The sequence below is a fragment of the Echiichthys vipera genome (genome assembly GCF_963691815.1).
Source record: "Echiichthys vipera genome assembly, chromosome: 4".
Taxonomy (NCBI): Eukaryota; Metazoa; Chordata; class Actinopteri; order Perciformes; family Trachinidae; genus Echiichthys; species Echiichthys vipera.
This window is the reverse complement of record NC_139829.1, coordinates 18,271,264-18,284,656: the sequence shown is the minus strand read 5'-3', so window position 1 is coordinate 18,284,656 and position 13,393 is coordinate 18,271,264. Positions and strand designations below refer to the sequence as shown.

Genomic DNA, 13,393 nt, shown 5'->3' with positions numbered 1-13,393 from the left:
AGCTAATCTGGCAGCAAACATCAGCGCGGCCAGCAAGCGGTTTAGAGAGAAGAAGGTGGAGGATTTGAGCAAAGGAAAGTAGCAGAATGAAGGACTGCAGAGGAGAGAGAACAAGTATACTGCAGGTGAAAGTTAGAGGTGAAGAAGACAGAAGAGGAAGTGGGGATAGAAGCGCGCTGGGGTGGGGTCATGTATTTTTAATGAGAAGTTCTCCACCAATCAGATCCTGTTTCACCGCAAAGCAGGAGAGAAAGCATCCTCGATGGAGAGATGCATGGATGGATAGATGTGATGGGGGGAAGCTATTTAATTTGACCCCGGAAGTCAGTGGTCTCAGTGTAATTCCAGCTTTTGCTTGAAGAGAAACTCTTGAAAGGAATTACTTTCTATCAATAGCGGAGAAAATGGAGGTAAGGGGATGGGGAACATGGAGTCTAGCGTATCCATTTCAGTATCATGAGATTATCTGCTGTTTTCAAATGAATATCAGATCTCATAGCAAAATATGGCAGATGAAGCGATAACTTTTAACTAAAGTAAAAACAGTATGGGCTTTATGAAGGTGCCGCCAATCATTGTGTAGGAGCAGGGGTTTTCACAATATCTCATATTGAAACTAAACTCCTCATGAATTGAAATATCGTTTTTGTGATGCAGACCAGATGGTGTTTCATTTCTTTTTACAAAGACAATCTGTTCTTCGGCCTCTATGAATGATAGACAATTAAGCAAGACAACATGTTTATTGTACCTCTTTAGCCACTATAACAAAGGCTTTTAATATTTACTCACTGCCATTTCGGTGTGCCTAGATTGGCTTCATGTTTATCATGTTTCATTCCAAGTTTTCCAAGAGCACCCAACACTTGTTTGAGTATACAGAACGACCAGTCATCTCTTCTTTTTACCTCTATGTAGTTTGTGTTTTGTAAAAATAAGGTGCATTCACAAAAATCTATAAAGTCTTTTTAGTTGCTATACAATATCTGTGGGATGTCTTGATTCAAGTCATTGCTTTTCCATGAAATGTATAGACTTGTAACTTTGTACCTAGACTTGTAATATCTGGAAAATCCTTAATGACAAGGTAATGGCCCAGAAGCCAACTACAGGTAGTGAACTGTGGAAGAGACTGCAAGAAGAATGGATCAAGATCAAACCAGGGCAATGTGAGAAACTAGTGATGTCCTGTGGGCGCAGACATGCTGAAGTCATTCAAAGCAAGGGCCTCTAATCTTCCTATCCATTTTTTCCATTTATTATAAAGTTTTTTGTTGAAGTGCCTTGGTTATTTAAAAAAATGCTAGTACAGCGGATATTCTATCAAATTCTGAACAGTAAAAAATAACAATATTTCAGAATAAATCAAGAATTAATCTTTTGTTCTCTAATTTTGTTCTCCAGTGTACATTAACACTGGGACTATAACATTTGAACAGTAGAAAGTTACTCATATTTTCTTTCTCTATTTTTGAAACATGTTTCTTGCAGTGAAAAAAAAAAGAAGTGAAAATAAAACCAGCAGGCCTTCAGATTACCTTGACAGCCACCAGTATCTTCTCCTGGTCAGGTGTGAGGTTGTAACACTCGGCCAAGAAAACTTTTCCAAAGGCTCCTTCTCCTAGCTCTCTCTTCAGCACAATGTTGTGTCTCTTAATGTGCTGGACAACTGTTGAAAAGAGGAAAGACAAGAAGAAGAACTTCACTTAAAAGGTGGCCATCTTGGTTTAGAAGCATTACAGTATGAGCATTAGTTCACATGAGCTCATAAAAACGAGATGCCTGACATCAAACAAACTTCAGTTAATACATTGGATCATACTGTACATCATTTTAATGAATGTGTTTCATTTGCTTTTGGTTTATTTGTTTGTCTGTGTTGTAATACCAAAGCGAACAAATCTACAACACCATTATAAGTTGGACAAAATGCACTTCATAAAGAGTTCTGTTTTTCTAAAGTGGAAAATACATTAAATGTATGGAGATTTCATACTTTTAAAAAAACTGTTTCTCTGTTTGTTTATATACTAATTGGATCACTGCTTTCACTGTAGGTAAATCTAAAAACCGTGTCTCTCCTCTCTGTTTCATGGATGAAATCTTGCCCTGCCTTCTGCTCACCCGCTGGATCAGAGTCGACAAACCTGCTCTCTGTTGCTAAGTTACTCATGAATCCATGCCAGCTGATTTAAAAAGAAATATTGGCATCTTACCATGGTCATGATATGAGGTTTTATTCCACAGAACGATGAACAGTGTTGTGCCCTTACTACAACCTGGCTAAGCCCTGTCTTTGTGGCTGCGGGCCAAATGTGCAACAGTCTGCATGCAAGAAAACATGGATAATCCCATAATACATGCACTGTAGGTACTTCTTGACACACACACACACACACACACACACACACACACACACACACACACACACACACACACACACACACACACACACACACACACACACACACACACACACACACACACACACACACACACACACACACACACACACACACACACACACACACACACACACACAGAGGACACCAAGGGCTAAGATTTATCTATGATGTGATTAAGAGGCGCATTTGAAGAAAAGCTGTCCACTCAGAATATCACATTAAAGCCCAGCTAGACTCTCAGAAGCTGCATCGATCTACACTGTGAGCTGCTGAGGTCCACCATAACCCAATATTGTACAGAAAGACAGAGAGAGAGAGAGAGAGAGAGAGAGAGAGAGAGAGAGAGAGAGAGATGAAACATACATAAGATATTGAAAAGCATCTAATTTTCAGTATAAGATTGTTGTGGAGGAGACAACACCCACCATGCAATATGTGTGTGTGTGTGTGTGTTTGTTTGTGTGTGTGTGCGCACATGTGTGCCTCTATCGGCTTTGCACACTTACAGTAGTCCCTTTCAATATGTCAACCCTGTCTCTCCTACTAATTTGTTCTGTCAAATATAATTTCGGACATTAATGAATTATTTTCTGTGGCAACATCTTTTTTTTAAGTGAAGCAGATGTGCCGTATCCGATTGTACACGTATTGTAGGTAGTGGTGGGGGATGTGAGCGTGTAAGAGCAGGGCTTTAAAGTGTGAGATCAGAGTTGGTATCCTCCATGACGCGTGGTTGGAAAGATTGTAATTTTTTGGTTAATGTTGTGTTACGGACCTTAAAACACAGATCACTTTAACTATTTAACCGGGAACAATCAAAGTGTTTGAGTGTCGAAGTATCAAGATTAAGTTGCAAATACACAAAGACATTCCAGCTCAATTGCAAGAGTGGAAGTTTTACTTTTACTTAAGTCTTTTTTTTTTAATCTCAGCTACTTTGCTACATTTACGGTTTCAACCCTGACTGAGTAAATACAAAAGTCACATCAATAAGTCCTGACAAACTGTGTTAGAATGAAAAAAGACAATAAATTAGCAACTGCAGCAGAGAAAAAGCTGCTGGTTTGTTGGATGGCAGCGCTCTCGAGAGCTGACACTGTACATAGTACATGTTTTAAATCTTAGCCAAATGTGTCAGGGGCGGTTGCTGAGTGTTTGTGAACAAGGCACAAATGAAAATGGGATAAATAATTACCTCAATATGGGTTAAGGTTAGTTACAATAGTAAGGTATGGTGTTACAGTTGTAATACACGTATCCATTACCACATCTAACCTATATGTTAGGAATAATTCAACATTATTAATTTGGACTTGCACATTAACTATTATTTTACCTATTTGCCTGCATGTGTAATTTTTAAGCTGTCATTTGTTGTATGCCCCCTTTGCCAAAGAGTGATGGTTCCTACAGGTGTGAGTGTAACAGTCTTAGGGTAACGTGCAAAGAGACTGCTGCGGAACCACCAGGAGGAATTAAAACGATAATTAAAAGAGAAATTGCAGCCATCCCTCAGGCCAGAAGGACTGGAGAACAGTACTATACTGACCAAGAAAGTAAGAGTTACATCAGCAGCATTATTGTACCTGTAAAAAGGAAAAGAAAAAGTTGCATCTGGCCTACCTTAATTCATGCACCACCCGCAGGCATACTAATGGAGACCCATATCAAACATACTCACAATGTTGTCACCATTAGTTGCATGCTAGATGTGGCTAAACCTGACACAGAAGGTCTTCTTGCTGATTTTTAACTGAATGGCACCATGAATGTTGGTTACACCACTGAACAATTCAGGAAATTAGCTTGACTGACAGGTTTCCTAAAGTATTCAAAGAAATCTAAAGAATATTTTTTATTATATTTTATGTATTTATAATAACCTTTATTTTGGGGTTATGCCACAGTAGTTCATATGATGTATTTTTAAGAAATTATTTTTAAGCAAGTTACTTTGGAATAGTATCTCTAAAAAATTAATGTACAAAAGTAATTTGTAAGGTTTTTTTCAACTTTTTTTTTAAAAGATTATTTTCTTGGCAGTTTTACAAAGCTTTATTATATAGGACAGACGGGAAATGGAACCCGCGGCCGCTGCCTCAAGGACTTTCAGCCTCTTAACACGGGGCAACTGCTCTAACCACTGCACCACTGGCCACCCTGTTTAATCAACTTTTAACATGCAGAAGGCTGTTTTGTAGTCAGTTGTGTACACAGGCTGCACATTGCCATCCATATTTGTTCAGACATAAGGGCTCTGTGGTGAGATGTGTTGACATGTTAATGCACTTTCTTGGAGCCTAAATGTTCTTTAATTTATTCGATATATCATAAAACAGCATCGCGTAGATGTATTGCAGTATCATTTACTCAGAGTCCATTTTAACTGACCTACTTTTTTACTCTCATCTGATCACACCACACAAGCATTTTCACTTTTTTTTGAGTATCAATACTTTTACTTGATTAAAATATCCAAGTATTCTCTCCGTTCCTGCCCAAGAGCAGATAGGGAAAACAAAGGAATTGTGTTGTCACTTAACACTTGCAGCTTTGTGAAAATGATAGGGTACTATATAAACACAATGTGTAAAGGAAAAACGGTCGAGTATGTAGAGGTATCCCTGTGGTAATTTTTTATATAAATGTATGTTAAATATTTATACTACTCCTCATGACATGACTTTCTTCAGTTCAAATGCAACAGTAGCAGGTTACAGATCTCAGTGCACCCACAATTCCCTGTGCAGCAACAGCAGCAGAGGCACGCAATAAACCCATATCCCCACAAGCCAAATATCCACTATTTAACCAGCTAATTGCCTCACCGCACCATTTCCTACTGCACATGTGTAATAAGCGTTCACCCATGAAAATGCCTCGCACCACTTCTCCTTAATTAACACCCTCAAATAGCAAATAAATTGATGTCTGCACTCTACAGACCAATGCTTCCTTTCTTTCTTTGGCAGGAAGATTGGATGTTGTTCTCACAGCGTTTCCTGCTGGTTTTTTTTAATGCATCTTTATTCTTAGATTTATAATGTGCTATCGCAACTAATTTTGCATTCATATATTCAAGAATTTTCCATAATTGCTGCGCATAGCAATCAAGAACTTTCAAAATTAAGTTATTTTATTTTTTACGGCCTCATAGCGCTCATGAATTCTGCTTTCCAGCTGTCTGCCTTTGCCAATTTTACACTCCTTCATCCCCCCAGCTTTCATTATTAAACTGTACCTCTTTGTGCAGTGCTACACATCAGCCCTCTTCTTCTCAATCAGTATCCTTAATTAGGATCTACAAAAATATTATTCCCCATTTACCAGACTATTCACTTACTCTCTGATGTTTTTCGTAATTAGTGCCCATTTTCCTTGCCTATCATATTTGCTCATTTTCCCTCATTTAGCATCCCTCCATCCAGTCTCATTATCTTACTCTCTCTTTCCTTATTTAGTATCCTGCTGCTCCATCATTTATTTCTCCCTATTGACGCCCCCCGACCCCCACCCCCAATCACTTTTTAATCAACATCCTCTAAACATTACCATCCAGGCACATTTTCTTCCCTCGTTCTGTTACTCCACCGTTTTTTTCATCACTTGATTATAAAGGTGCTGCCAACATCAACATTATTTCCCATCAACCATCTCCTCTACCATATTTTTCCATCTGTCCTCCTTTTCCTCCCTATGGAACCTCCTCTCACACCTTTTCCTCCTTAATCAGCATCTTTTCCCCATGAGCCTCTTCCTCCTTTCCTCCTCCCCTCATCTGCCCAAAATATTTCCGTGACCCTGGATGCTGAAATAAAACCCTTAGGAAATTTTGTGTTTGGTAGTCTAAACCAAGCAAGGCAATATGTCAAAGACACAGTCCTGTTTGACAGATATTTTGAAAGGCTCCAATCGTTCCCTTTATCTTTTTCACTTCTACTCCTTCCAGTCAGCCGGCACTCCCAAACAGTATATGCTCTCATATCAGGAGGTGCAGCTAATTGTGACCTAAATTTTCAAGGTGTGTGTGTGTGTGTGTGTGTGTGTGTGTGTGTGTGTGTGTGTGTGTGTGTGTGTGTGTGTGTGTGTGTGTGTGTGTGTGTGTGTGTGTGTACTGTACGCACGTGTTGACTTGTGAATAACATTTTCCAGAACAATGTTAATCCTCTTTCCCTAGATACAACAAAATATAAACCCCATAAGATCTACTGGGATGGAAACGGTGGAAATAATGAGAGATACTGTTGACAAAGCCAAAAGGAAGGTGTTACATAAAGAAAATTATAAAAGAGAAATCTCTTCTTCAGTTCAGTTAGTTAGATGAAAGGTTTAATATGTGGCTGTAGCCAGCAGCCAGTTGGCTCACAGTAGCTTAGTTTACCACAAAGACAGGAAACAGGTGAACACAGCTAACCTCCGAAGTTGCTGTTGCCGGTTGAGAAATAGTCCTGCATAAAACTCCATTACACTGTGGCATATTAATTATTCCGTTTTTAAGGTGCTTATACTCTGTGTGGATTGTGTTAGGCTAGCTGTATCCTCCTGTTTTCAGTCTTTATGCTAAGCTAAGCTAACCAGCTTCTGGTGGTAGTTTAGTTAAGATGAATGAATTACTTAATTTACCCTGCATATATGAGAGTGGTGTCATCTTCTCATCTAACTATCGGCAAGAAAGAAACTAAGCATATTGTAGAAATGTCTGATTTTTCCTTTAATGCCAGCACAATAATAAACACAGCCTGTAGAAGTTTATGTTAGGAAATAAAATGTAATGCTTTAGTTTATGGGTCATGATTTTCAAATAATTTTCTGAGTGGTTTTCTGGAAAGTGCGGTATGTAATCTGATACTAAGTACAGTGGAAAAAGAGACAGTTATTCTAGTCCAAGCTCAGTTTCTAAGCAGTTTTATCAAAAGAGCTGCTCCTCTTTAAATATAACTTGAACAGCTAAAATAAAGCATAACATAACAAAATCCATACTTTTTTAAAAAGCAATGAGGCCTTTTTTAGGTTTCTTGGTGGGGTTGTTGGTAGGAATTGAATTCATGACCTCCAGTATGTCTAAAATCCTCACTACAGTCCTGCTTCAGTTGTTTGACATGTACACTAACAGCATGTGTACATGTACTGTATATTTGGGGTTAGAGAAACACAAACATAGTTACAACATTTGCCATTGGTGTCTAACCATAAGTCTTTAATTATGCGTGTTACATGCTCTCCAACCATTCCAGCTCCTCTGATGTTATTATTGTTAATGAGGTGTTCACGTCAGAGGAAAGCTGCAAAGCCAAAGCCTTGCAAAACAGCCAACAGTTTCTGTAACAGTTACACACAGATCTATCATCTCTGGAGAGTAACTGTTGCTTTATCGCTGCTTGGAAAAGGCCTGTGCCATCGTTGAAGTAGAAACGGCTATTCAATATTACATGCCACAGGCTGGTTAAGGCCAATGTTTTAATCAGTTCAGTTCCTGGCAGACACCCTACAGTGCTGCCACTTTGCCAAACAGTCTCCATCAAAGGCAGTTGCTCGGGTCGTTGTGCCAAATAATCGGTCAGTATTTATGTTGCTTGCCTGCAAGTCAAAGAAGCATCCAGAGTAATAGTTGTAATGACTGTAATATATTAAAAGCACACACACTCAAGCACCCACATACGCAGCAGTGCGTTATTGACTTCCATTGATCCCCAGCGCTTTCATTCCAGTCTTTACACTGTAGATCACAGTCTATCTTTAAGTCATACCGCACGACTGAAGAGGTCAACACCCAATTCCCCCCTCTTACTATGTCTCCTTCAACCTTGCCCTCAAAACAAGAGCACACAAACACACACAAACACACACACACACACACACACACACACACACACACACACACACACACACACACACACACACACAAGCCCCCACCACAGCGAATTCCTGTTTGATCCAATAAGGAAGTGCCAAAAAGTGCACTTCACTGAGTGGCCACTAGGGGCAGGTTTCAAAATAGAGCAGTTTCTTATTAACCCCCATGTTAAACAGGCCTGTTTCACAGCATAATCACCTATTTAAGGCCTGCTACAAAAAAAAAATTCTAGTCTGTATGTTTCGGTCATATCTCCATGACAACATTGAGGGGGGTGATTGTTTTTTTTATCAGGCTAGTTTTTATTTTATTGGATGTTAAAGTTTATGAATAATTAGGGGCATGGCCTCTCAAGTGACAGCTAGCCGCTGGCCTTTACTTCTCCTCGGAAGTAAACGTCAGCCACACAGACTTCTCTCCCTCCCTACAACGTCACATCTATGCCCTTTTTTTGTAAGAGGAAATGAGGCGGAGTAAAAGTCTGACAAGATGGCGACTCCCGTGGGCTAGTACGATTGGACCAAGTTGAGAGAACGGACCTCAACGTAGAGGCTACGTCCACTTTTTATACAGTCTATGACACAAACACACACACACACACACACACACACACACACACACACACACACACACACACACACACACACACACACACACACACACACACACACACACACACACACACACACACACACACACACACACACACACACACACACATTCACACACACACACGGTTCCATAATTTACTGCGACTCAAGGCCAAAGCCCGGAGAAGCTTTTATTACTTGCCAATAATCCTAATGTCATGTTGATGGACCAGGTCAATATCCTTGTGTGCTCTCTGTCTGTCTGACTGGCTGTTGTCTCCTTCTGTTCTCATGTTTCTCCTTTCTTCTATTTATGTTTGTCTCTTTCTTCCTCCTACTTTATTTGTAGCCTTTCTCTTTGACCCTTTGTTCCTTGCTTTGTTGAATTTGTGTATGTGTTGTGCTGTAAGATAAATTGGGAGGTGCTCACCCTAAAAAAAACACATTATTTATTACTCCTAACAGTAATGGCTCACCGACTCTTGTATGTTTTGCTACCTCTGGATCTGGTAGTGTATGTGTATGAGTCACACATGGACATCTCGTATTTATGAATGGATTTGTGCTTAACGTATGCTGGGGAACGCACACCCTTGCATATAAATAGACTTTCTATTTCCCACTTCTCCCTCAGAATTGACAGCTTATCAGCAGCCGCTCCGAGGTCATTGCCATGACAGCAGAAAATATGTTGCTATGGTAACCTCTCTGTATCACGCAAGGTTAGTTAGCTTGAATACTTGGGAGTATATAGCTCATATTGGATTGCTCAACATTTTTTAGCATATTTCATTTGCGTACACATTAAAGACAAAGTAATTTTTTTACTCACACGTGTCAGTTTTGAGCAGGCTGTTTGTGCTCCTGAAGTACTGAGGGTTTTCTATCACCGGGATCTTGGTCATGCCGATGATGACCGCATCAGGGCCCATCTCTGAGGATGAAGGAGTGTTGCTGCCGTTGGAGACGTGGTGAAGAGGAGAGGCCGAGTCGTCATCGTTACTGATCACCGAAGATGGTCCTGAGAGAGAGAAGGATGGAGTTCAGATTGTTTATCTCATCTTTACAATGAGGTCCTGCATGTGAGACAGAACATTTCAGTACACATGACATCCCTGCTAATAAGGACACAAGGGAATTAATTAAGTTGTTAAGCTGTTATTAGCAGAGATTGAGGAGATGAAATCCCAAACCAGGGAGGTTAAGCAGTTATTATTGATCACAATAGACAACTAAGAGGAGGAATGATGTTAATTTCATAACATTTGTTTGAGTGTGTAAGTTATAGGCAGTAACTTGGGCTGGACCCATATATTTGGCTACTTGGATATTCATCCGTTGAGTGGAAGTGGTCTCCGGTCACCTCTTGCTCTCTCATCCAATTGAGGGAATGGTACCGCAGTTACTAGTCAGTCATATACCCACAGGTGTGGTCTTGACTGACCTTAAAATAAAATCCAGAGTCCTCTTTATGTAAGAGTCAAGAAAGAGTAAAAATTAGTACTACAACACTGAAAAAGCTCAAGCTTTTCTGATACCGGTATCGTCAATGCCTCCTCTATTGCCTACTGGCTAATGACTGGTATCATTATTGGCAAGTCTATGCACCTATTCTATACCATATAATTTAGCCCTTTTTTAAAGTAGTTTACTTTTTTTTTTTTATGACTGGCTGTCAAACTATAAAATAAAATAAAGTATTTGACACACCTGTATCATTCAAAAAATTGGAATCAGTATCGGGAAGAATAAAATAATATTGTAACATCTCTACTGACGAAGTATTCCACTGAACGTAAGTGCCAAATTGATATAGTGGCCGAATGGTGTCCATAATGTGATGCTGTGAATCACAAAAATACTTTTTTCCATTGACTCACATATAATTCAGTGGAAACTTTTTTTCAAGTGTCACAACCCCCGCGAATGACACACTATAAGAATTTTATGCATTCGGTCCAATAACATTTAGAAAGTCTAGAAGAGCCGCACAAATAATTTAATCCCCATTCAAGCTGGCCAAAGCACTAAACCAGAAGTTGAGAATCTTGATTCTTACATAAATTTGTTTTGTTTCTTCCATCTTTTTTCCATCCCACCTAACCTTCTCACTATGTAGCAGGTGGAAGGAGGTAGGGTACATCTTTGGCCTGACCACATGGGCCCCATGCACTGGACAACACTCAAACATCTTAATAACATCCTAATGCAAGACTAATGTAAAAATTCAGAGGAGGACCGACAGAAGCGTATGACAATGTTAGACTTGTGTTCATAGGATATGTAGATGAGGAGGTAGCGGCTCTCACGTGGGTCATCTTGTTTGGATGAAAACAAATTTGCAAATTTCCGGAAAATGAGTGACTAAGCCTGTCACAGTCCCATTAGAGGGCTAAGCCTGTCAAGTAGCACTAGGTACTTTGTCAGCAGTGGTTGTTTTCATGTTTCAGTGCTGGGTTATTGTTTTAAGGTCAGGCTTTGCAGCATTTAATGATGAAGTCAAGGGAAGAGAGCAATGAAATAGGTATTTTGTACGAAGCTTGGGGGTAACCGAGAGAATTAATGTATGACCTCATAAAGACAATACTCTTATTACCTGGGGGAAACATCTCCGGAGAATAAGGTTTTCAATATCAAAACTCTGATTTCTGTCAATTTTTCAGTCCAAGTTAGAAAACAACACAGTATATTCAAATTCATGCAGTAGGCATTTTGGAGAGCATGCAGTAACTTGAAGCATGGCTATGAAAACAAAAGAGAGGTGATGGCATGAGTCACTTTTACAGAAAAATAGTTTATTTTGGCAACAGAACGGAGAGGTTATTAGTAATTAAGACAGTAAAAAAACATCTTCACTGGATTGTCAGTTGGTTTCAGTACACCTTCGTGACATTGCAGCAAAATTTCTGTGTTTAGGTTGAGTGCCAAAGCAAACAATACCGACGTTAAATACATGACATGCTTATTATTGTAACCATGACGATGAAGCTCTCCTAACCCTAAGCACTTATTTTATCTCAAACCATGGTCTTTCCCTAAAGCTAACTAGGGCTGAAACTTTTTTTTTAAATTGATTAATCTGTTGATTATAACTTTGATTAATCAATTATTAATCAAGGACAAAAAGCTACATTTGATTGTTTCCAGCATTGTATTCATAAAATAAAAATGCCTTCTTGTACAATTATCTTTTAAACATTTACAGTTACATGAAACTCAAATACAGCTACAATAAAAATGTAATAAATGGACATTGAGGATGCAGCCATGCACAAATAAATAAAGGGAAATGATGTTAACTAATATAAGTTGTAAATGGGCTGAGTGAGCGCAGTCACACATGCTCTAGGCTGGGTTGCCAGATTCCAAATGAATGAAGTGTAATGTGCATGGCAATGTGTGAAGGAGCTCATGCTGTCCTCCAATCTAAACTGGCAACACATATCCCTCAGAAACGCACAAGAATCAGGGACATCTGTTTCTCAAATTACATCTTTTAAACAGACAGTCTGCATTGTTATTTGCAAGGTTTTTTTTGTTGGCAGCTTGTAAAAACATAATTCTGGGTTCTTATCCTTTGGTAGTACATCCCACCACACAACAGCTTTTAGGCATGTTTCTGTTTTTTTTGCTGGCAGAGAGAACTGACAAAGAGGCGCCTTCACACAATACAAAGTCAACAGAGAGCGGTGAATTGCTTCCTCTCCGTTGTGGGCAAAAAAGTAAAAAAATCTAAAAAACTGTTCTATGCTCTTACTTCATGATTCAGTATTAAATTCAGTCTTTTCACATGTTGACAGCAATCTTTTTTCAACATGTATAATGTGTTTTGAAACAAATCTCTGAATTTACCAAGCCTTTTCGCTAAGAGATTGCTTTTCCAGGGCTGTCATCCTTAGTCCTACCCGTGAAGTAACTTGTCTGCAGTGGTGGGAAGGGAGTGTTTTATCTCCATTTTGTGATGGATCAATGTAGCCGCGCATAGCCTTATCAAACGTTGGCTTTAAAATAGCTTTATCACGGGACACGCAACATGGATCCATCACAAAACGGAGGGTAAACAGATGGAAGGCAGTGCTGTCTGTTACGTTTGTTCTTAAAATTAACCTGTTATTGTGCGATTATCTGTGAAGTTGGCTGTGGGTATTATCTGGCCACACTTGCCACTGCTTACCATAGATATTGCATGGCAACTCTCCACTGCTTTATGAGTTTTAGCCCTAATGTGTATGATGGCGTGCCTCATATCATAGATCCAACTAATCAATGATGAAATTCGTTACTAACTATTATTGTAATAATTTTTAATTGATTGGTTGTTGCAGCTCTGATCAAACCTTAAGCATAGCGTATTCTCACATCATAAAACAGATAACATTTTCAATAGTAATTTATGGTGCACACACTTTGCCAAAGTGGTGACATTTTTCACAGTCCCAACAAGGTAGAGAGATGAAATGGATGTACAGTTGCAACTCCTATTTTTTACTCGTTTTCGCTCGATTCATTCAATTATCAACCACACACATCTGTATTTTTCTATT

At 39.2% G+C, this 13,393-nt stretch overlaps 1 protein-coding gene across 1 annotated transcript in view; it reads right to left on the bottom strand.

The window, feature by feature from the left end:
• ntrk2a (neurotrophic tyrosine kinase, receptor, type 2a) overlaps positions 1 to 13,393 on the bottom strand; it is a gene marked incomplete at both ends in the record, with an annotated part of 88,926 nt that overhangs the window by 22,979 nt on the left and 52,554 nt on the right. The window contains 2 exons of the mRNA XM_083912228.1: positions 1,539 to 1,669; positions 9,682 to 9,870. Of these exons, the coding sequence (XP_083768354.1) occupies positions 1,539 to 1,669; positions 9,682 to 9,870 (320 nt within the window). The remainder of the gene's footprint in view (positions 1 to 1,538; positions 1,670 to 9,681; positions 9,871 to 13,393) is intronic.